The sequence below is a fragment of the Chiloscyllium plagiosum genome, unplaced genomic scaffold (genome assembly GCF_037043375.1).
Source record: "Chiloscyllium plagiosum isolate Xiang-an unplaced genomic scaffold, Cpla_swu_hap1 HiC_scaffold_11, whole genome shotgun sequence".
Taxonomy (NCBI): Eukaryota; Metazoa; Chordata; class Chondrichthyes; order Orectolobiformes; family Hemiscylliidae; genus Chiloscyllium; species Chiloscyllium plagiosum.
In genome coordinates this window covers 5350504-5374320 of record NW_028270149.1, presented here as the reverse complement: position 1 = coordinate 5374320, position 23817 = coordinate 5350504, and the positions used below count along the sequence as shown (strand labels likewise).

At 45.1% G+C, this 23817-nt stretch overlaps 1 protein-coding gene across 7 annotated transcripts in view; it reads left to right on the top strand.

Moving 5' to 3' along the window:
- Positions 1–23817, top strand: part of mcf2a (MCF.2 cell line derived transforming sequence a) — a 182359-nt gene that overhangs the window by 132547 nt on the left and 25995 nt on the right. For 4 of the 7 annotated variants that reach the window (XM_087991850.1, XM_087991852.1, XM_087991848.1 and 1 more), the window contains 9 exons: positions 272–357; positions 3056–3144; positions 5255–5321; positions 6765–6880; positions 6971–7040; positions 7126–7218; positions 14810–14902; positions 18287–18412; positions 21602–21823. In XM_087991850.1, coding sequence (XP_087847976.1) covers positions 272–357; positions 3056–3144; positions 5255–5321; positions 6765–6880; positions 6971–7040; positions 7126–7218; positions 14810–14902; positions 18287–18412; positions 21602–21823 — 962 coding nt within the window. Of the gene's footprint in view, positions 1–268; positions 358–3055; positions 3145–5254; positions 5322–6764; positions 6881–6970; positions 7041–7125; positions 7219–14809; positions 14903–18286; positions 18413–21601; positions 21824–23817 lie in introns of all 7 variants that reach the window. The other 3 variants (XM_087991849.1, XM_087991851.1, XM_087991853.1) reach the window with 3 other exon arrangements.

The window sequence follows — 23817 nt, the reverse complement described above, 5'->3', positions numbered from 1 at the left end:
GAAAAAAAAATTAAGCAAACTCTCTGTAGCTGTGGAACAGGTTTGGAGTAGGAGGGGCAGGTGGGGGGTGAGTAAGGGATCAGGATGGTGTTGATGAGCACAGGTTCTGGGTAGGGTTGGGTGGATGGGGACGGTGCAGAATTGGGGGGTGGGGGTAGTCTGAGGAATGGCATTGGGGGAGAGAGACAAGAGTGGGGAGGTCTGGGTGGGAGAGGGAAGACAGGCGTTTACTCAACAGTTTTTTTAATGGAGTCTGTTTACTTTGAAGCAGTGGATTCGAGTTCTGGGTCGAAATTCCCGTTTGACATTTCCCTGTATGGAAAGAGAAACTCCAGAAAACCGCAGAATGCAAAGAAGGTAATTTGTGACACAACAACGTGGACGCGGATGAGTTTCAGATGTAGGAATATCTCAGATACATTACATACAGCACCACAGAGAGATCTGACAGCAAGGATGGAGCAACTGTTTGTGCTACATAGAAATGTAGAAAGATTCACGATATGGCACAAGGCTATTCTGCCCCTTCTGTCTGTGCTGTTAAAAAATGAGCAATCTAGTCTTCAGCTACCTTCCAGCCTTTGGTCTGTAGGTTAAACATCTTGGGTACATAATAAAGTGGTTTTGAAATGCACTAAGGGTCTCGGTCTCTGGGGCTAGTGATTTCCAGAGCCCCATCACACTCCCAACATGGAACTCCAAGAGGATGGACCAAAAGTAGCAGTGTGAGATTCATCCAATCAGAGTTCTATTGATCAGTTTGGTGGGCCATCATTGTGTTTGGCTTGAATGGTCTGGGGGCTGAATTGAGCTGGATTACAGCTTTGGAAGTGAATATTCTTCACTGCTGTTAGATGCATCGAAATCTGAGATAAGGCGCAGAAGTGTGAGGTGGGAAGTGCTGGTCTTCCATCATCATCCAATCCTTAAACATTAAAACATTAAAAATAGGAGCTGGAGTAGGCCTTTCGGCCCTTCGAGCCTGCTCCACCATTCAATATGATCATCGCTGATCATGCAATCTCAGTGTCCTTTGCCCGCATTCTCTCCATATCCCTTGATCCATAAGACCACAAGACATTGGAGCAGAAATTGGGCCATTTGGCCCATCGGGCCGCCCAACCTATTATGGCTGATACATTTCTCAACCCATTCTCCCACTTTCTCCCTGTAACCCTTGGTTCACTACACTATCAAGAACCATCTGTCAGTTCCTAGGAAGGGTCACTGGACCCGAAATGTTAACTCTGAATTCTCTCGACAGGTGCTGCCAGACCTGCTGAGCTTTTTCATCAATTTCTGTTTTTGTTTCTGATTTATAGCACCCACTGTTCTTTTGGTTTTCAACAGCCTATCTATCTCTGTTTTAAATATACACCAAGACCTGGCCACCACAGCCTTCTATGGCAATGAATTCCACAGATTCACCACTTTCTGCCTGAAGGCATTTCTTCTTATCTCTGTTCTAAAGGGTCTTCCCTTTACTGTCAGGATGTGCCCTCGGGTCCTAGTCTCTCTTATCAATGGAAATATCTTCCCAATGTCCACTCTGTCCAGGCTTTTCTGTAAGTTTCAATTAGATTCCCCCCTCATTCTTCTAAGCTCCATTGAGCATAGATCCAAAGTCCCTCAAATGGTCCTTATATGTTAAGCTTTTCACTCCTGGGATCATTCCCGTGAATCTCCTCTGGACCCGCTCCAGGGCCAGTCCATCTTCCTCAAGTATGACGTCAAAAATTGCTCTCAGGATTCTAAATATGATCTGACCAGAGCTTTATAAAACCTCAGAAATAATCCCTGCTTTTACATTCTACTCCTCTGGAAATAAGTGCCAACATTGTGTTTGTTTGCCTTCCTAACTACTGAGTCAACCTGCAAGTTTACCTTGAGACAATACTGAACTATGATTCCTAAGTCCCTTTTTACTTCAGATTTCTGAATATTCATCCTACCAAAGTGCATGACCTCACTTTCACATTCTCCGAACCTGTCCAAATCCTTCTGCAGCCTACCTGCCTCCTCAATGCCACCTGTCCCTCCATCTCTCTTTGCATCATCTGCAGACGTAGCCAGAATGCCCTCAGTTCCTTCATCCAAATCATTAATGTATAAAGTGAAAAGTTGTGGTCCCAACACTGAGCCTTTGGAACACCACTAGTCACTGGCTGTAAGAAGTACCCTTTTATCCCCACTCTCCACTTTCTCCCACTAGCTGCAAGGACCACCTGCTGCTCCCTCTTGAATATATCTAATGAACTGGCCCCAGCATCCTGTGGGAGAAAATTCCACAGGTTCACAACTCTCTGAGAGAAGAAATTCTTTCTCATCTCAGTCCTGAATGGCTTACCCATCATTTTTAGATATGACCCCTAGTTCTGGACTTCCCCAACATCAGGAACATTCTTTAAGTACATTTAAGTCGTCATTGGACAAGTATATGGGCATACGTGGAATAGTGTAGGTTCGATGGGCTTCAGATTGGTATGACAGGTTGGCGCAACATCGAGGGCCGAAGGGCCTGTACTGCGCTGTAATGTTCTATGTTCCTGTACCTGTCTCGCCCCATAGGATTTTGTATGTTTGAATGAGATCCCGCCTAGTTCTTCTGAAGCCCAGTTGATCCTTCAATTCCAGTTTTCAGTTTCTGTTCCCTCAGAGAGAGGTTTAAAATTAGGCCCACTGTCAGTCAGCATTGTGGAGAGGACATGGGCAGTTGGAAAGGGATCTCTTTGATGTCCATTCTGTGTCTTGGTCCTTTCCAGACACCAGGAAGGATAGGAGCTGTCCAGGAAAAGACTTGTGCTGTGGGCTGCTGTCGTGTACTGGTTGCTCCATTGAGTCAGTGTGGGACAGCTCAGCGTTTGAGACAGTTGCTTCCTCACTAAAGATTTGGAATGAAACTTTGTTCTTCTCTGTGATAGACAAGATCGCGATGTAATCAGAAAAACCCCTGTCAATCAGGAGAATTGGAGTGTGATACATCAGAGGAGGTAACATAAAGAGGAATGTTTGCACAGGAGTTTGATCCAATCTTTATTTATCTCCCCACACCCAGATTGAGGTTATGCATGAAATCAGTCAAACAAGAAATGCATTGTACTCCCTAAATTCCGAAAGTGATGACAGCGTGGAAATCTTAAAAGGGTGAGAGACTAACAACATTACAAACCGGTCTTAGTATTTTTTAAGTGACACACAGTGTTTAATGTTTTATGTTACTATTTGCTGGTCCTGCTAATCACAATAGAATTCATTGGGATCGTTTTGATTTTGGATGATCATGTACAGCAGTTGATACTGGATCAATCAACAGTTATATATTTTGCTCCTGAATGATTCAGTGGAAATTAGAAATGAATTTTACTGTAAGGCTGTTTCACTGTTTCCTATTTGTACTTATACTTCAGATATAAACACTTATTATAACTTATGTTTTCCAGGCATATCTTTAACCTTTCATTATAACATGTAGAGATAAACTAAATTCACCACAATTTGGTCCTTTGATATACCCAACAGCTTGTAAATGAATCCCTCCTTCACAACTTCTATTATCATTTTTGTTTTGTGAATATATCGATGACATGGTGTAGAAGACAGGAATAATTGTGTCTGTGAGTCAAGTAGGGGTTATTGTCACCTCCAGCATGTTTCTGCTGGTTTATGAGAATTACAGATGCAGTATGAGACAGTGAGTCCTGTGTGGGTCAGTGTGCAGGAAGAACATACGTTTCCCTTTAAAGTGTACTCTCTGTCACAGTGTGTGAAAGTCAATAAGCAAACTAGGAGCAATCAGGTACTGACGGATAATCTCTTTTCATTGTTATAAGATTGGCTGCGACGCTGATTAGAAATCATTTATCTTGCATGGAATTTAGTGGGGCATATTTATCCATCACCTAAGAGGCCTTGGTTTTATGAAATAAAAAATTACACCTCCAACAGTGCTGCACTCCCTTAGCACTGACCCTCCGACAGTGCTGCACTCCCTCAGCGCTGACCCTCCGACAGTGCTGCACTCCCTCAGCGCTGACCCTCCGACAGTGCTGCACTCCCTCAGCGCTGACCCTCCGACAGTGCTGCACTCCCTCAGCGCTGACCCTCCGACAGTGCTGCACTCCCTCGCGCTGACCCTCCGACAGTGCTGCACTCCCTCAGCGCTGACCCTCTGACAGTGCAGCACTCCCTCAGCGCTGACCCTCCGACAGTGCTGCACTCCCTCGCGCTGACCCTCCGACAGTGCTGCACTCCCTCAGCGCTGACCCTCTGACAGTTGGGGGCTACCTCAGTAATGACCCTTCAACAGTGCCACACTCTGTTAGTGCTGGGTGTTGCATCCTGTATTTTCTTCCTTAAATCTCGGGTTAGATTTGAAATTACAACCTTCTGTTATCTAAAACGAGCCTATCCAAAGGGCAACATGCCTGATGAACTGACTGAAGTGTGCTGGACCACAGCTGACTAGGTGAGAGAGGGCTGGACATGGGAATGTTTTAGCATTGCATTTGATAAAGGATTCAGTCACTGCTCAGAAATCTCTCACCTTAACTCAGTCAGATGAAAACAGAAAGGAAGAATGTAGTGAAGTGATATAAATTAGTGATAAGCAATGAGGGAGATGTAAGTCATAGACCCATTGTTTTTGTGTTAAAAACAAAGTTGAATGTCCCTAAGAGTAAAAGGATCTGCATCTATACCTTCTGTTACTTCTAGCCTTGATGATACTAGTAATCACAGTATAGCCTCCCACCTTCCATTCTGTTGAAACCCGTACTCCTCAGAAACCCTGATATGTGTGTCATAACTCCCACCCTATACCATCTTTGTCATCCCTAAGCTTTCTGACCAGTAGGGACTCCTGGTCCAGAAATACTCACACATTAAAGTTCATATTGTTATTTTCAAATCCCTCTGTGGTCACAAACACCCTATTTCCCTGTACTGTAACCCAATATTATGGCCGGCATCTCCGTGTTCCTTCAGAGTTTAATACTGAACTATTGGAAACTGCAGTTGTCTCCTTCAGCCTCATCACTTCTGTACCTCTCTGTGGTCCTTTAATTTGCTGCGTGAACACCCCCCCCGATGTCACCAAACTATTGAACCCTTGGCCTGTACCTCATTATGTGGCTCGATGTGAAATTTACACAGTTGTGAGGTATGTTGGGACGTTTCCTTGTGTTGTAGGTGCTATATAAATGCATGCTGCTGTTGATGAGCTGTTGCCATGTCACTTTAATGCTTATTTTTGCAGGCACGTGATAAATGAGCTGATCGAGACGGAGCGTGTGTATGTGGAGGAGCTGAGCAGTGTGCTTCAGGTAACACCATAAACCAGCTAGCTGCTTTGAGTTTGATCATCTACATGAGGTTGTTTGTACTGCAAAGACCAATCTTTACTTTTGTGTTATTTTGTAATTACGGTCTGAAATGAGGAGAGATATTTCTAAAACCAGGTGTTGCAAGAGTTGATATACAAATTCAAAGCAACTCACCCGATGCTCATTGTGAAAATTATTTGCACAGCTGTGGGTTACAGCAATGGCTGCAGGTGAACTGGAGCTGAAGGGTTGTGTTGATTGGCAACATGTAGCAGATTGGTTTACAGTGACTAGCTACCAATGACAAAGTCTTCTGTCTGCCAACAAATGTGTGATTGGTTCTCAGGTCTCTGAACAGCTTGTGGCTGTGAGAAAGATACAAAGAAGGTTCAGACCTCCACCATGGGAGATCTCTCTGTGCTCAACAATACATGTCACTTCAAAGCTGAAGATGTTCAGCTGCCTTCTCTTTCAACAGTTGCTATGAGCTGTGACATTTAGTCAGTAAACGCCAGGGACCTTTTATCATTGAGGCAGCCCCATCCTGTACCTTCTGCAAGCCAGTGAAAACTTCCAGAAAAAGGGAAGTGCCAGAGCAACATTCCAATCAGCACAGAAACCATCTCAACATAACAGGGACCACTAAACAGCTTTCCCCAGTCTCTGCCACCACCCAAAACACCCATGTGTCCATGAGTGTGTGTTTGTGCGCGCGAGCATGTGTCTGTGTGCATGCGTGCATGGGTGTGTGTGTTTTTATGTAAGAGGGAATTAGTTTGAATTGGCAGAGTTATATCTGACAATTTTTAATTGTGTACCTTGTAATAAATAGTAATTCTTGGTAACTGCAGAAACCTGGTCTGTGCTTTCTGTCAACCTGGATCTGAAAATCAGGGAAGTTGGTGAACTTTGCATACTTGTAAATTTTGTGATGACTCTGGGAATAGAGGGCTTTATTTCCAATATGCTGGCTCAGTGAGTCATGATACTATGGTTGTGGTTATGAAGAAAGACTCAATAAAATTGTGGTTACTTTATTGAGGCAAGAAGAGGGTGTGCTGGGGCCTAATTAAGATGTGGACAGTCTTTGTGAGCTGTTGGTTGGTAAACCAGGAGTCAGAGACTGAAGATTATCTCTCAAAGAACGAAGGTAGTGAGAGAGAATTCTCTATGCTTTGGGTGCAAACTTGAGGTTGGTTGGACAAATACTTGAGTGCAACTTCTTCATCAACCCCATTTGTTCCTCAAAAATACAACAGCTACCAAACCAAAAGCCACCAGCTTCCAGGAGTGTCAGAAACCAGTGTGCGACCTCCAAAGGCAAATTGGGGTTGTCAGAACTGAAGCAAAATATGGTTATTGTCTGGATAGAGCTGATGTGATCCATCTCTGCTTCCTATCTCTGTACGTTGGCTCAAGTTGATTTTCCCTGTACTTTTACAGGGTTACAAAATGGAGATGGACAATCCAATGATGATATCTCTCATGCCGTCCTTATTGGAGAACCAGAAGGAGGTATTGTTTGGGAATATGTCAGAGATCTATGATTTTCACAGCAGGTACAAATCGGACGCGCCTTACCCTTTGCAGATTGCAGTGGATGTTTTTGGATGAATGTTGCCTTTATTAATAGTTCATATCTTCCCCAGGATTTTTCTTAATGACCTTCAGAACTGCATCGAGATGCCAGAGAAAGTAGGAGTCTGCTTCCTTCAGAGGGTATGAACTTTCTACTCTTTAGACTGACATTTATATTAATTGCATCTGTTGGCCTCATGTCAGTGTTTCTCACTCTGCTCTTTAGAGGGAGAATTTCCAAATGTATGTGAAATACTGTCAGAACAAGCCACGCTCAGAACATCTCTGGAGACAGTGCTCAGACTGCCCCTTCTTTCAGGTAATAGATTTTTCAAAAATGTTGATCTAAAATGATATTAAGAATCAAATGGTTGGGTTTTATAGGGCTGCAGGAATATGGAGACATGGGGGCTTTTTTGTGCACCAATCTTTGAAGGTGGTAGAACAAGCTGAGAAAGTTATTCATGAAACACAAGAAACAGGAGCAGGAGTAGGCCATTCAGCCCTTTGAGCCTGCTCCACCATTTAATATGATCATGGCGCACCACCCAACTCCGTGTCCTGTTGCTGCTTTCTCCCCCATATCCTTTGATCCCTTTAGCCCAAAGAACCATATCTAACTCCTTCTTGAAAACATTCAATGTTTTAGCCTCAACTGCCTTCTGTAGTAGAGAAATCCACAGGCTCCCCGCTGAGCATACACTTTTCTCTCAGTCCTAAATGCCCACCCCATATCCTTAGACTGTGACCCCTGGTTCTGGACCCCCTAGTCATGAGGAACATCTTTTCCACATGTATCCTGTCAAGTCCTGTTAGAATTTTACAGGTTTCTATGAATTCTCCACCACCTCATTCTTCGAAAATACAGTGAATATAATCCTAACCAATCCAGTCTCTCTTTATATGTCAGCCCTGCCATCCCAGGAATCAGTCTGGTCACCCTTCACTGCACTCCCTCCATCACCAGGACATCCTTCCTCAGATAAGGAGGCCCAAACTGCACACAGTACTCCAGGTGTGGTCTCACCAAGGCCCTGTATAGTTGCAGCACGACATCCCTGCTCCTGTACTCACTATGAAGACCATCATACCGTCTACCTTCTTCACCACCTGCTGCCTTTGCATGCTTACTTTCAGCAACGGCTGCACAAGGACACCCAGGTCTCACTGCATCTCCGCCCTTTCCTAGTCTATCCCCATTCAGATAAGAAGCAAATTAGAACCTTGACTACATCAGTACAGGGGCAAACTGCAAAAACTGAAAGATAATGGAAAACTCTTAGATTGGGGTTTAGATCAGAGTGATGCTGGAAAAGCACAGCAGGTCAGGCAGCATCTGAGGACCGGGAAAATCGACGTTTCGGGCAAAAGCCCTTCATCAGGAATAGAGGCAGGAAGCCTCCAGGATGGAGAGATAAATGAGGGAGGTGGGGCTGGGGAGAAGGTAGCATAGAGGTCAATAGGTGAATGGGGATGGGGATGGAGGTGATAGGTCAGAGAGGAGGGTGGAGCGGATAGGTGGGAAGGGGGATTGGCAGATGGGACAGGTCATGGGGACAGTACTGAGCTGGAAGTTTGGAACTGAGGTAAGGTGGGGGAGGGGAAATGAAGAAACTAGTGAAGTCCACATTGATGCCCTGGGGTTGAAGTGTCCGAGGCGGAAGATGAGGCGTTCTTCCTCCAGGCATCGGATGGTGATGGAGCAGCAGTGGAGGTGGCCTAGGACCTGCATGTCCTCGGCAGAGTGGGAGAAATGTTGGGCCACGGGACGGTGGGGTTGATTGGTGCGGGGGGTCCTGGAGATGTTCCCTGAAGTGCTCTTAGACTGGTCAGGCCTCGCCAGAGTATTGGGTTCAACTCTGGGCACCATCATTTTGAAGGAATGTTTAAGCTTTGGAAACATTCCGGAGGAATGGAAACTTCAGTTCTGTGGAGAATCTGGAGATTTCTTCGTTAGAACAAAACATAAGACCATAAGACATAGGAGTGGAAGCAAGGCCATTCGGCCCATCGAGTCCACTCTGCCATTCAATCATGGCTGATGGGCATTTCAACTCCACTTACCCGCATTCTCCCCGTAGCCCTTAATTCCTTGTGACATCACAAATTTATCAATGTCTGCCTTGAAGACATTTAGCGTCCCAGCCTCCACTGCACTCTGTGGCAATGAATTCCACAGGCCCACCACTCTCTGGCTGAGGAAATGTCTCCACATTTCTGTTCTGAATTGACCCCCTCTAATTCTAAGGCTGTGTCCACGGGACCTAGTCTTCTCGCCTAACGGAAACAATTTCTTAGCGTCAACCCTTTCCAAGCCATGTATTACCTTGTAATAACCTACTTGTCACCTCTTCAAAGAATTCTAACAGGTTTGTCAGGCACGACCTCCCCTTACTAAATCCATGTTGACTTTTCTAATCTGAACCCACCAAACTCATCTCTGCATACCTCAACACGGTCCTGTCCCCCTTAGTCCAAGAACTCCCCACCTACGTTCGGGACACCAGCCACGCCCTCCACCCCCTCCATGATTTTCGCTTCCACGGTCCCCAAGGCCTTATCTTCACCATGGACATCCAGTCCCTGTACACCTCCATCCCCCATCACGAAGGACTCAAAGCCTTCCGCTTCTTCCTTTCCCGCCGTACCAACCAGTACCCTTCCACTGACACCCTCCTTCGACTGACTGAACTGGTCCTCACCCTGAACAACTTCTCTTTCCAATCCTCCCACTTCCTCCAAACCAAAGGAGTAGCCATGGGCACCCGCATGGGCCCCAGCTATGCCTGCCTCTTCGTAGGATATGTGGAACAGTCCATCTTCCGCAGCTACACTGGCCCCACCCCCCACCTTTTCCTCCGCTACATCGATGACTGTATCGGCGCTGCCTTGTGCTCCCACGAGGAGGTTGAACAGTTCATCCACTTCACCAACACCTTCCACCCCAACCTCAAATTCACCTGGACCGTCTCAGACTCCACCCTCCCCTTCCTAGACCTTTCCATTTCTATCTCGGGTGACCGAATCGACACGGACATTTACTATAAACCGACCGACTCCCACCCTGCCCCCTGTAAAAATGCCATCCCATATTCCCAATTCCTTCATCTCCGCTGCATCTGCTCCCAGGAGGAGCAGTTCCAATACCTTACAACCCAGATGGCCTCCTTCTTCAAAGACCGCAATTTCCCCCCAGACGTGATCGACGATGCCCTCCATTGCATCTCCTCCACTTCCCGCTCCTCTGCCCTTGAGCCCCGCCCCTCCAACCGCCACCAGGACAGAACCCCACTGGTCCTCACCTACCACCCCACCAACCCCCATATACATCGTATCATCCGCCGTCATTTCCGCCACCTCCAAACGGACCCCACCACCAGGGATATATTTCCCTCCCCTCACCTATCAGTGTTTCAGTGTTCCGAAAAGACCACTTCGTCTGTGACTCCCTCGTTAGATCCACACCCCCCACCAACCCAACCTCCATTCCTGGCACCTTCCCCTGCAACCGCAAGAAATGCAAAACTTGCGCCCACACCTCCCCCCTTACTTCCCTCCAAGGCCCCAAGGGATCCTTCCATATCCATCACAAATTCACCTGCACCTCCACACACATCATCTATTGCATCCACTGCACCCGATGTGGCCTCCTCTATATTGGGGAGACAGGCGGACTACTTGCGGAACGTTTCAGAGAACACCTCTGGGACACCCGGACCAACCAACCCAACCACCCCGTGGCTCAACACTTCAACTCCCCCTCCCACTCCATCAAGGACATGCAGGTCCTCGGACTCCTCCATCGCCAGACCATAGCAACACGATTGTTGGAGGAAGAACGCCTCATCTTCCGCCAAGGAACCCTCCAACCACAAGGGATGAACTCAGATTTCTCCAGTTTCCTCATTTCCCCTCCCCCCACCTTGTCTCAATCAAATCCCTCGAACTCAGCACCGCCTTCCTAACCTGCAATCTTCTTCCTGACCTCTCCGCCCCCACCCCACTCCGGCCTATCACCCTCACCTTGACCTCCTTCCACCTATCACGTTTCCAATGCCACTCCCCCAAGTCCCTCCTCCCTACCTTTTACCTTAGCCTGTTGGACACACTTTCCTCATTCCTGAAGAAGGGCTCATGCCCGAAATGTCGATTCTCCTGCTCCTTGGATGCTACCTGACCTGCTGCGCTTTTCCAGCAACACATTTTCAACCTTGTTCTAATCTGACCCTGCTCTTCCAAGAATTTAGAAACCAATTTAGAAGGCAAGTTAAGGCAAGATTTAACAAAACAATTTTAAAACAGAAAGGGTTTTGATTGAGTAAATAGATGGAAACAGTTTTCAGTGGTAGAAGAGTCCGTAAGCAGAGGATACAGGTTTAAAGTAATTGGCAGTAGCCTATTCATTTGATGCCGTCAGTGGGAATTTGAAGCTGTGGACTGAGATGGGCTTCTGACTCTTGCTAGCTTTGTGTTACCAAGGTGACAGTGGTAATCCAGAAGTTTGTGGGGTCATGGGTCAAATCTCAGTGCAACCTTTACCATCTAGAAGGTCAAGGGCAGCAGATACACAAGAACACCTCCATCTGCAAGTTCCCCTCCAAGCCACTCCCCATCCTGACTTGGAAATATATCACAGTTCCTTCAGTGTCGCTGGGTCAAAATCCTGGAACGTCCGTCTTAAGGACAGCATCTCAAAAAGGCAGCTGGCCGCCACCTTTGCAAGGGCAATTAGGGATGGGTGGCAAATGCTGGCCCAGCCAATGGTGCTCACATCCCATGGAAGAATAAAGAGACAATGCTATTTGTGGGGGTTTGCTGCTCTGGTTCTTATGTTACCTTGAAACATCTGATACCAAAAGAATCTATCGGAATGGAATATTATGAATAGCTTTCAGCCCCTTATCTGAGGAAAGATACTGTGCCATGGAGGCAGTGCAGAGAATGTTCACCAGACTGATCCTAGGTACTGTGTTATGAGGAGAGATTGACGAGGGTGACATTGAAGTTTAAGAGAATGAGATCAAACCTTTTCAGAACATACCAGATTCTTAGAGACTTGACAGGATAGGTCTGGAGAGGTTCTTTCCCTTGTGACAGAGTCTAGAACCTGAGGGTATAATTTCAGAATTAGGGGTCCCCTGTTTAATACAGAGATGAGAAGGAATTTCTTCTCCGAAGGAAATGAATCTGTGGATTTTTTTATTGCAGAGGACTGTTAAAACTGGGTTATTAAATATATTCAAGGCTTAGTTTTTTAATCAGGAAGGAAACCAAGCGTTATGGGGAAAAGGCAGGGGAAAGTGAAGATGAGGATTACCAGATCAGCCATGATCTCATTGAAGGGTGAAGCAGACTGGAAGGGCTGAATGGCCAACTTCTGTTCCTACACTTTATGGAATGCAAGTCTTTTATTCCCTTTTGTGCATGCTCTGTGTCCCTTTATTCTAGATTGCCCTTTCCCATACCAGTTAGCAGAAAAAACACATTCTTCCCAACTCTCCAATCAAATCCTTCTATCATCTTGACTTTGATCCTCAGTATTAAAGAGGAAAAAAGCATGATCTGTGGAACCTAACATAACGTAATCCTTCTAGTCTGATTGCCAGTCTGGTTTCTAGAGGCTTCCTGTTGTGCAGTACCCACTATCTTCAGCAGTTAGAAGAATTACCAAGAGGAGTGCAATCCCTGACACAATTCAGTGGAACTAGTGGAAATACCATTCTCACACCATAAGATAATGTCTGGCAGGTTAATAGACTACCTACAGTATGGAAGCAGTCCATTCAGCCCACTGACCCTCCAAAGAGCATCCCACCCACACCCACACCCCTACCCTGGTCCAGGGTAATCCACCCTAATCTGCACATCCCTGGGGACTATGGGGCAATTTAGCATGACCAATCCACCCAACCTGCCCATCTTTGACTGTGGGAGGAAACTGGAACACCTGGAGGAAACCCATACAGACAAGGGGAGAATGTGCAAACTCCACACAGTCACCCGAGGGTAGAATTGAACCTAGGTCCCTGGCGCTGTGAGGCAGCATGCTTACCACTGACCCATCAATAGGGACCTTAGAGCCCACAAACATAACCTCAACTTGGGTCCATATTGTGCTCCATGTAAAACCCCCCATACTCCTCTATGTCAATAAAATCTTCCTTCTTGTCCTGTTTTGACACCGTCGCCTTGATAAATTGTTGTAATCTCTCTATCTTAATTAGTTTGTACAGTTTTGAATTACCTATTATTTTGGTAATGCAACTCTTATACCTAGAGAAAGGGAGGACTGCAGATGCTGGAGATCAGTTGAGAATGTGGTGCTGGAAAAGCACAGCAGGTCAGGCAGCGTCTGAGGAGCAGGAGAATCGATGTTTCGGGCATAAACCCTTCTTATACCATCATGTTATTCCAGTCATTTGTCTTGTCTCCAGCATCTCCTTATTTTTGTAATTGACTCTCTGCCTCATTTATTCATATTATAGGTCATCTGTTCCCTTGTTTTTCAGCTGTTGACATTTTACTCACACTATCTGACACTCTTGGTCACCTGCAGAGACTTATTATTCGATACTCCACTCACACTAATTGATCTTTTGATCTCTCTGCCCTTGATCTCTCTACCTATAAATTCTCTGATTGTGGGCTTCCCTCTCACTTCACCTCATGAAGGAACAGAGCTCCGAAAGCCCATGGTTTCACATGAACCTGTTAGACTGTGTTAGGTTCTTTTCCTGAGGTTTCACACATGAGATGCAGTTCGCACACACCAACTTGTGCAAACAATTAAAGTTTACTAAAGCCTGTGCAAGCTCGGTGTCCCCCTTTGACTCCCCTTGCAGGTGTGTGAGATCGAGTCAAAGTGAGGCCCTCCACAAAGAAGACACATCCCTTCACAGATACTCAGGCCACTCCCTCACAGTCACATGTTACCCCAGGTACAATGGCAGGCTGAGATCATCCTTAGAGATAATGCACATGTAAATGCCCTAATCCTGGAGAATCATTATGCAGACAATTTCCTGACTCAGTGATTCCCCAAGACAATGTAGGTGCGACATACCTAGCTTTGGGGGAAAGCATTTCTGAATGGAAGAGATTGAATTATAGTTTAATTTGATAATAGCAGGGGTGTAGTAGTAAATGACTGTCTAAATGGAATGGGGGTCATTCGCATTCATGACTGTCGTCCCCACCCACTTCCAGAATGTTCACCGAGTGCAGTTTAACTCTTTAATATTACTTTAATGCCCAGAGAGATATTCCCATTTAATCTTTTAATATTACATCTGTAACTTGGTGTCGTGTGACTTCTGATTCTGTCCACCTCAGTCCAGCACTGGCACCTCCACATCATCGCTGAAACATTGACAGATTTTTAATCTGGCAGAAGGGAGTCTAGAACATGAGGGCAGAGCCTCAGGATAAGGGTCAATAGGAACAGGGGGTTTCGGAGAAGGAGCAGACTCTTTGGCTTTTTGAGCTTCCTCTGCTATTTAATAAGATCATGGCTGATCTGGTTGTGGTCAAAGCTGTATTTTCCTGGACTCCCTGAGAGGATTTGAGAGCATGTAAATGTCTTCATTCAGAGATTCATGTATCTTTAGAACTATCTAACCCAGAGGGCTTTGCATGCTGTACCATTGAAGATCTTCTGGGCTATGATAGAAAGTTCTGATCTCTCAGGGAACCAAGTGATGTGGGGAATGAGCGAGAAAAGTGAGTTGGAACAGGAGAGCAGACATGGAGGGGCAGCTTGAGGGGCTGAATGGTCTATTCCTGCTCCCATTTCTTATATTCTTCCCTCTCAGCTGTTGCAGTGATCCATTTAGATCAGATTCAGAGTTGCTTGGTATTTTTTTCAGAGCTGATATCATTGTCTCTTTCCTAACTTGTATGCTCTTTACCAGGAATGTCAACGTAAACTAGACCATAAACTTGGGCTGGACTCATACTTACTAAAACCCATTCAACGGTTAACAAAGTACCAGCTATTACTGAAGGTACGTCACTGAGCTGTTGTAGCAGAACCACAGCAGACTCCACGACCATGTTCACCCTACTCTGAGACTTACATTTCTGTAGTACCTTTCCCATCCTCCAGCTCTACCAGTCAGGTAAGTATTTTCTTTCTGAAGGGGAGTTGCTGTGGTAGTTTAAGAAATGCAGCAACCAGTTGGTACACATCAAACTCCCACAAACAGCATTGTGACCACAGCTGGATAATCCATTTCCAGAGATGCAAAGGTTAAATACCGCACATTGCCAGAGAGCTGAAATAAAAAAAACACAAATGCTGGAGAAACTCAGGAGGCCAGTCAACGTCAGTGAGAGAGAAACACAGTTAATGTTTCAGGTCAATGGCCCTCTGTCAGAACTGGAAGATACCAGGAATGTTCCAGGAAGTTGGAAAGTTCACACTTTCCATTTCTGATGAAAAGTAATTGACCTTGCGGCATGATCTCTTGGTTGTAAAGTGCTTTGGAATCTGCTGAGGCTGTGTACTTCCTTTAGCTGGAAGTGTTTGCATCTGGAAAGCAGCTTTAGCCACACTATCCAGAACACTACCCAGGAAGGCACACTCTTCAAAGGAGAGCAGAGAGCTTTGTAGCTCCCTAATCACCATTCCACCCTCAACCAAGATCAGCCAAAATAAAAAGAAATGACTCCTCACCTCAGGACTGTTTGTGGGATCTTGCTGTGCAACAACTTAGCTCATTCTTTGCAAAAGCCTTGGAGACTTTCAGCAAGAGTCAAGATCAAGTACTTGAAAAATGTGGCTACGTTCCATTGTCTACAAGAGGATGCTTTTTTGAAATATAACTTCAAAAATACACATGATTCGAAAATGAAAGCATGGTTGTTGTAATAGTTAACGTAAATTATGCTGTCCACTATTTTAACCTTTTTTCTCTTAATTCACTCAACTTTTATTTGAAATTTTGTAAAACTGTTACATTATATGCTGTTATAAATAAGAGGACAGAATAATTTCATACAAGTACGTTTCTTCATTGTTAGCAACTGTGCCTAAGTCTCAGTAAACAGTAAAAGTTGCTATGTTCATTTCTCCATCTGAACAGCACCCTTCTCCCTTTGCTAATGCTGTCCTGTTGGACATGTTTCTGCTCTGTTCTGTCCCTCCTCCGTTTCCTCTGTCTCCCAGTGAAACTGCACTGTCTTACAAAGTGGTTTAACAGAGGAGCTCACATCTCAGAGTAAGGGTCCAAGAAACTGATGTTACAACCCACTTATAGAATCATACTGTATGGAAGCAGACCATTCAACCCATCCTGACCCTCCAAACAGCATCCCACTCAGCCCCCCTACCCTATCCATGCTTTTCCCATGGCCATCCTACCACACTTGCACAACTTTGGACTGTGGGAAGAAACCAATGCAGACACGGGGCGAACGTGCAAACTCCACACAGACAGTCGCCCAAGGCTGGAATTGAACCTGGATCTTTGGTGCTGTGAAGCAGCAATGCTAACCAATGAGCCACTGTGCCGCCCCAGGACTTGGGAAAGGATTCTCAAGCTCCTCTGCTTTTGGGGTCACCACAAAAGTGAATGATTTAATCAATACACATAAAGTCCCCAATTTATATCCAAGATGGCGGCAACGGATTAGCTGCATTGGGGCTACTGCGCCCAGGGCTCATCTACATCTGTGTGCTTTTCTTTTCTTTTTACTTTTGCCTTCCTTTTCCCTTTAAACTCTTTCTCTTACATTTTCACCTCGGTTGGTGAAGTATTGGCTAGAGTGGGCCGTCCATGCCATGGTGGACAAAGATGGTGGTATAGCCCTGGCGGGGTTGAGTAAACAATGAAGGAGGCAGTGGCAGTGGCAGCAGCAGCAGCGACAGGTCAAGGCAGATGCAGCTCCAGCCCAGTCTGAGGTTTCCCGGCGAGTGAGGAGCAGGGCCTAGGCTTCAGCCCCCCTGGTTCTGACTGGCAGGCTGAGCTGAGGCTCCAGGTCTGCAGCTAGGCCTGGACGCCTAACAGCATAGATGGCGGTGAGTTCAGACCCAGCACAGGACTCTGTGGCCCTGGCAGTGGCTGCTTCGGCGTGGTCAGTCCCATTGGCAGTGTTGGTGGAGGTGAGGTGGCACCAGGGATTAGCAACTCGAGCAGCACAGTGCAGTTACAGCTGTGTGGTCAGTTTAGTGTCAGGTACTCAAGAATCCGGGGCAGAGCAGCCTGGATCCAGGCTACACGCTGAGCTAGAACCAGGATCTGATAAACCAAAGACTCAAAGATGAATATTGTTGCTTTATTTTTCTGACTGTATATTCTGAATTTCGATTTATTTTCTGTGTTTTAAGGTGGCACTAGAGAATGGCGAGACTAAACACTTTTCACTGTGTTTGTAATAAATACACATGACAAAAAATAAATCAAATCAGGTGATGGAATCGGGTGAACAACAACACCCTGACCAGATTCCTGTACTTAATAAGAACTACCGTCTTTTACTGATCGCAAGTGAACAGCTATAAATTATCAACATATCGCTCTACTAGTTACAACTCTAATCCCCTTTTAAAACCGCAGCTCACAGATACAGACAAAAAATGTTAGTTTCGCGGATTAAATGAAAACAGCCTGGAGCCATAGTCCACAGGGTCTGTTGGGATGTTCATTTTGACTTGACAGGACTTGCTGCTCTTCACTTTCCTTTCTCCAGGTTCCTGATCTGCTTTGCAGGAAGTACTGAGCAATTGGTGCACAAACTGCAAAGTCTCTTCATTACTGGTTAGAGGCAGCAGCTTATAGCAACTGGTCAGAGAGGAAAACTGCTTTCTCCATGTTTAAGAGACTTTTACTGAAGAGAGAGACACACGCTCTCTCTCTCACACACACACAGATGCTTTCTCTTTCACACACAACACACACACACATAATCTGCCCTTCCAGTGATCCAAAGACTTCCTCACTGTACTCTTTATACTCACAAGCAGTTCAGCAATCCCAGAACCAATCAGTGATTTCTCATTAGGCAATGTGGCTTCCATGATAGGTCACAATTACAGAAACCAAATCAGCTACTTGTTTCCTGTCAAATCACTCTCAACATCCATTCCTGTGGTGTCATACCATTCAGAAACATCATCCCCTAGCCCCTAACCACTTCAACAAAGCAGTCGTGTAAATACCAGTAAGCCTTTCTTAAAAGTGCAGCAATTCCTTCCACAGTACTTGGTTTTAAAACATCATTTGTTAAGTTGCTAGTCCACAGTTTTAACCCTGATGACATGTGAACGTAAATAATCCTCTGCTCTTTTATAGAAACACCAACCATCCAGAAAGATGCTGTCAAGTGCAACTCTTTGAGCTAATGAGGTATTTCTCTGAAGTAATTTGCAAATTACTGTCTCCTGGCAGGAATTATTGAGGTTCAGCAGTAATGGTGAAGGAACCCAGGAGTTACATGAAGCTCTCACAGCTATGTTGAACTTACTGAAGTCAGTGAATGACTCCATGCACCAGATTGCTATCACAGGATATAACGTGAGTGCCTCTTTGGGAAGGAGTAACTGACCCTTAACATCAATTAATGAGGAAAAAACATGCATTTATTCCAATATTTTTGAGCTCTTGCATTGCCAAGGAAACTGAGAGCTGTGCAAAACAAGGTGTTGATAAGGTTGCAACTGAATTAAACATTACAATCCAAATGCCAAAGTAATTTACCTGCTCAGCTTATTTCTCCCGGAAAATAAAATGCTGAAAAGAACTGTGGATGCTGGAAACCAGAAACAAAAACAGAATTTGTTGGAAAAGCTCAACAGGTTTGGCAGCTTCTGTGGAGAGACATCAGTTAATGTTTTGAGTCGAGTGATCCTGCCTCAGAACTCGAGTCCCAGTTCTGAGGCAGGGTTACTCGACCAGAAATGTTAACTCTGATTCCACTCCGCAGATGCTGCCAGACCGGCTGAGCTTTTCCAGCAGTTTTCTGTTTTTGTTTCTTATTTCTCATTCTGTTAATTCACCTCCAGTGGGTGATTGTATATGGTAGCATAGCCAGCAAATTATAAGCTGCTTTCAGTGACAGTACTTATCAAAGTATTGGATTGTTGTAAAAATCCATCTGGTTCACTAACGTCCATTAGAGAAGGTCAAGAGGTCACATGACACAAAAAATGGTTACAGTCCAACAGGTTAATTTGAAATCACAAACCTTCAGAGCACTGCCCCTTCATCAGGTGTAAGAGCTGAAAAAGATGGACTTCACCTGACAAAGGAGCAGTGCTCCAAAATCTTGCGGTTTAAAAAAAAACCTGTTGGACTATAACCTGGTGTCATGTGACTTCTGACCTTGTTCACCTCAGTCCAACACCAGCACCTCCATATTAGGGAAGGGAAACTGCCATTTTTATCTAGTCTGGCCTACACATGACTTCAGACCCACAGCAATGTGGTTGACTCTGAACTGCCCTCTGGGTAATTAGGAATGAGCAATAAATGCTGACCCAGCCAGTGACGCCCTTATTCAGTGACTGAATGAAAAAAAGGACACACTTCCTTTGGGTTTTAAGGTGTATTTATGACCTAAGACTTTTCATCTGAGTTCACCTCTGAATGTCTGCGTCTCAAGATTTAGAGAGTGGTTCATTCATCTCTCTGTAGAGTCCAGTATTTTTCTTTTATCAATTCCCCCATTGCTATTCCCCCCAAGACGTTGGTGCTGAGCCACTTCCATGAACCACGTGTGTAGGGAGACCCACAGTGCTGTTGATGAGAGATGTGCTGCCAGTCAACTCCTTGAGTGTTGTTGGAGCTGCACCCATCCAGGCAAGTGGGGAGTATTCCATCACACTCCTGAGTTGTGCCTTATCAATGGTGGAGAAAGTGAGGTCTGCAGATGCTGGAGATCAGAGCTGAAAATGTGTTGCTGGAAAGGCGCAGCAGGTCAGGCAGCATCCAGGGAACAGGAGAATCGACGTTTTGGGCATAAGCCCTTCTTCAGGAATCTCCTGAAGAAGGGCTTATGCCCGAAACGTCGATTCTCCTGTTCCCTGGATGCTGCCTGACCTGCTGCGCTTTTCCAGCAACACATTTTCAGCCCATATCAATGGTGGACAAGCTTTGGGGAATCAGGAGGTGAGTTACTCACTGCAGGATTCCTAGCCTTGATCCTGCTCTTGTAGGCATTATAGTTATATGGCTAGTCCAGTTCCTTTTCTGGTCAATGGTAACCCCCTGGATATTGGTCATGGCATTATCATTGTCAAATCCCCCATTTAATGTCAAGGAGTGATAATTAGATTGTGTCTTATTGGTGATGGTCATAACCTGACATTTGCATAGCATGAATGTTACTTGTCACTTGTCATTCCAAATCTGGATATTGTCCAGATCTTGTTGCAGTTGCTTCAGTATCTAAAGAGTCGTGAATGGTGCTGACCATAGTGCAATCATCGGTAAACATCCCTGCTCCTGACCTTATGATGGAGGGAAGGTCATTGATGAAGCAGCTGAAGATGGTTGGGCCGAGGGCACTACCCTGAGGGACTCCTGCAGAAATGTCCTGGGGCTGAGATGACTGACCCTCCAACAATCACAACCATCTTCCTATTTGCCATGTGGGACTCCAACCAATGGAGAGTTTCTTTGATACCCATTGATTCCGGTTTTGTTCAGGATTCCTTGAACTCGGCTACATTTGATCAAATGCAACTGTTACTCTCCCCTCCCCTCTGGAATTCAGCTCTTTTGTCCATGTTTGAACCAAGGCTGTAATGAAGTCAGGGGTTGAGCGGCCCTGGCAGAACCCAACCTGGGCATTACTGAGCAGGTTATTACTGAGTAAGCATAATTTGAGAGCACTGCCAATGACCTATACCATCACTTTACTGATGATCGAGAGTAAGGGCTGGAGCACAAGTCTTCAGTATTATTGCTGGAACGTTGTCAGGGCCCATAGCCTTTGCAGTATCCAGGGACTCCAACTGTTTCTTGAGATCACGTGGGGGGAATCGAATCGGCTGAAGACCTGCAATGCTGGGGACTACTGGAGGAGGCCGAGGTGGCTCATCCACTTGGCACTTCTGGCCTTAGTTTTCACATTGATGTGCTGGGCTCTTCGATCATTGAGGGTGGGGATATTTATGCAGCTTCTTCCTCCAGTGAGTTGTTTCATTGTCCACCACCATTCACGACTGAACGTAACAGGACTGCAGAGCCTTTGATCTGATCCGTTGGTTGTAGGATCACTTTAGCTCTGTTTATTGCACACTGCCTCTGCTGTTTGTCTCACTGGGAACGCCATGTTTCAGCTTCACCAGGGGGTGATCAGCTCACATTTAGGAGTGTCCAGTAATGCCCTTGACCCTCCTGCATTCTCTGGTGAACCTGGTCTCCAGCTGATGGTAATGGTAAGATGTGGGATATGCTAAGGTATTTTTGACTAAGAGGGATCAGAGGCATAAACACAGCGGGGGCACTTTCAGCATACAGTCTGCCCTGGTTGCAATTGGTAGCTAGCCACCACATTCTCGAGGACATTTAGACAAGAAATATGGGACTTTCCAGTAACAGATCAAGATTGCATTTAGGAAAATGCTCTTGGAAAAAAAAGGAACAAATGTTGGTAATGACAGTTAAACATATAAATTTTATATTGATTATTAATTAATTTTGTTAATATTAGACAGTGGAGTCTCAGCAGAAGAATCATCTAATGGTTTTGATTAACAGGGCAACCTGGAAGAATTTGGTCCACTTTTGATGCAGGGCTCGTTCAATGTCTGGATCAACCACAAGAAAGGTCCCACCAAAATGAAGGATCTCGCTCGCTTCAAACCCATGCAACGCCACCTATTCCTTCACGAGACAGCACTTCTGTTCTGTAAGAAACGTGAGGAGCATGGAGAAGGTTATGACAAAGCACCTTCTTACAGTTTCAAACATTTCTTAAAAGTAAGACAGCGAATCTCACCATTTGCTGTTGTGTTTCTCAGTTGTGCTATTGCTCTGGGGGTAAATTCAGTGTTCCCGTGCCCCAGGATTGCTATTCCACACAAGGATTCTGTTGTGAGAGACACCCAGCTCCAGCCCTTTCCCCTTTTTGGGAGGCTGCTCATCACGAGCAGCGAGTTACTGACACTGTTACACTTGTGGAACTTCATGTAATCTCTACAATGTAGAAGTAGGCCATTTGGCCCACCGAGTCCACATTGCCCCTCCAGAGAGCATCCCACCCAGACTCAGCCCTATCCCTGTAACCCTGCATTTCCCCTGATCAATCCACCTAGCCTGCATATCCTTGGACAGTGGGTGTGTTGCGAATTTGGGTAGAGTAATTGTAGATTGGGAGGTTGGAAGTTAGAACTTGGTGTGTGTAAAATTGTACTACAAGCCCTTTGGCCCAAGCTGGTCCATGGCGAACAAAATGTCCTACCCCATTTCCCTGCACTTGGCCCATATCCTTCTAATTCTTTCCTATCCATGTATTTGTCCAAATACCTTTTAAATGTTGTTAATGTACCCTCCTCAACCACTTGCAATGGCAGTTCATTCCATATACATATATCCCTCTGTGTAAAAACGTTGGCTCTCAGGTTCCCTTTTATTCTTTCCCCTCTAAACTTAAACTGATGCCCTCTAGTCCTCGATTCCCCAACCCAGGGAAAAGGCTCTCTCATGATCTTATACACTTCTATAAAATCCCCCTTCAATCTCCTACGCTCTAAAGAAAAAAACCCTAGTTTGTCCAACCTCTCCCTATAACTCAGACCATTGAGTCCTGGCAACATCCTTGTAAATTTCTTCTGCACTCTTTCCAGTTTAATAACATCCTTCTTATAACAAAGTGACCAAAACTGAACATAATACCCTAAGTGCAGCCTCACCAATGTCCTGTGTAACTGTAACATAACTTCCCAACATCTACACTCAATATATACTGATGAAGGCCAGTGTGCCAAAAGCCTTCTTCACTGCCCTGTCTACCTGACTTTCAGAGAACTGTGTACCTGAACTCCAAGGTCCCTCTGTTCCACTATGCTCCTTAAGGGCTGACCATTCACCATGAAACTCCTACCTTGATTGATTTTCCAAAATGCAGGCCCTCACTCTTATCGATATTAAACTCCGTTTGCCATTTCTCACCCCACTTCCCCAGCTGATCAAGGCCCTGCTGCAATTTCTGATAACCTTCCTCACTGTCCACGATACCACCTATTTTACTGTCATCTGCAAACTTATTAAACTTGCCTTTACATTATTTTTATCTAACCACTGGAAGTTTCTGAAAAGCAGAATGCATTACTTTTCACACTGCAGTACTGCCAATCTTTGAATCAGGGCTGGTTAAACTGGAACCATTCTTTTCCAGTTTAATCAAAGCTGTTCTGGACAAAAGTAATTTGTGCCGGCTTTCATCATTAACAGGGAAATAAGTATTTATTATAAACAAATATTTTCCTTAACAAATGGCAGAGAATAGATTCCCAATCCATGATGCACCTTAAGCTATCCTCCTTTAAAACCCCAAACATACACACATTCATTCACAGGAAAGACAGGCAACAGACAAACAGTTTGACACACACCTTATGATTGGAAAGTATCAAAATAGAGAAAATAAAATTCTAAAGATCAAAAATCCAGGTCACAAGGTGATAGTTATTTCTGACTTTTTTAAAATTTGAGTGAGGATGTCTCAATGTTGTCTATCGGCTGATGGTCGGTGTTTGATTTGATAGTTGATCTCGTGAACCTAAATCTTTTCTCGTGTTAGAATTCGTTCTTTTAACCATCTTTTATTTGGTCTTTTCACTCACTCACACCAAGACGGGGAGAGGGATGTTTTCTGTTTGTGCTACTCTTACAAATCTGTAGTAAACTGTAGCTTGACCAATCTGAGGGCTATCATCAGGCAGAATTTCCTAAACTTGGTAACTCCTGGTGCC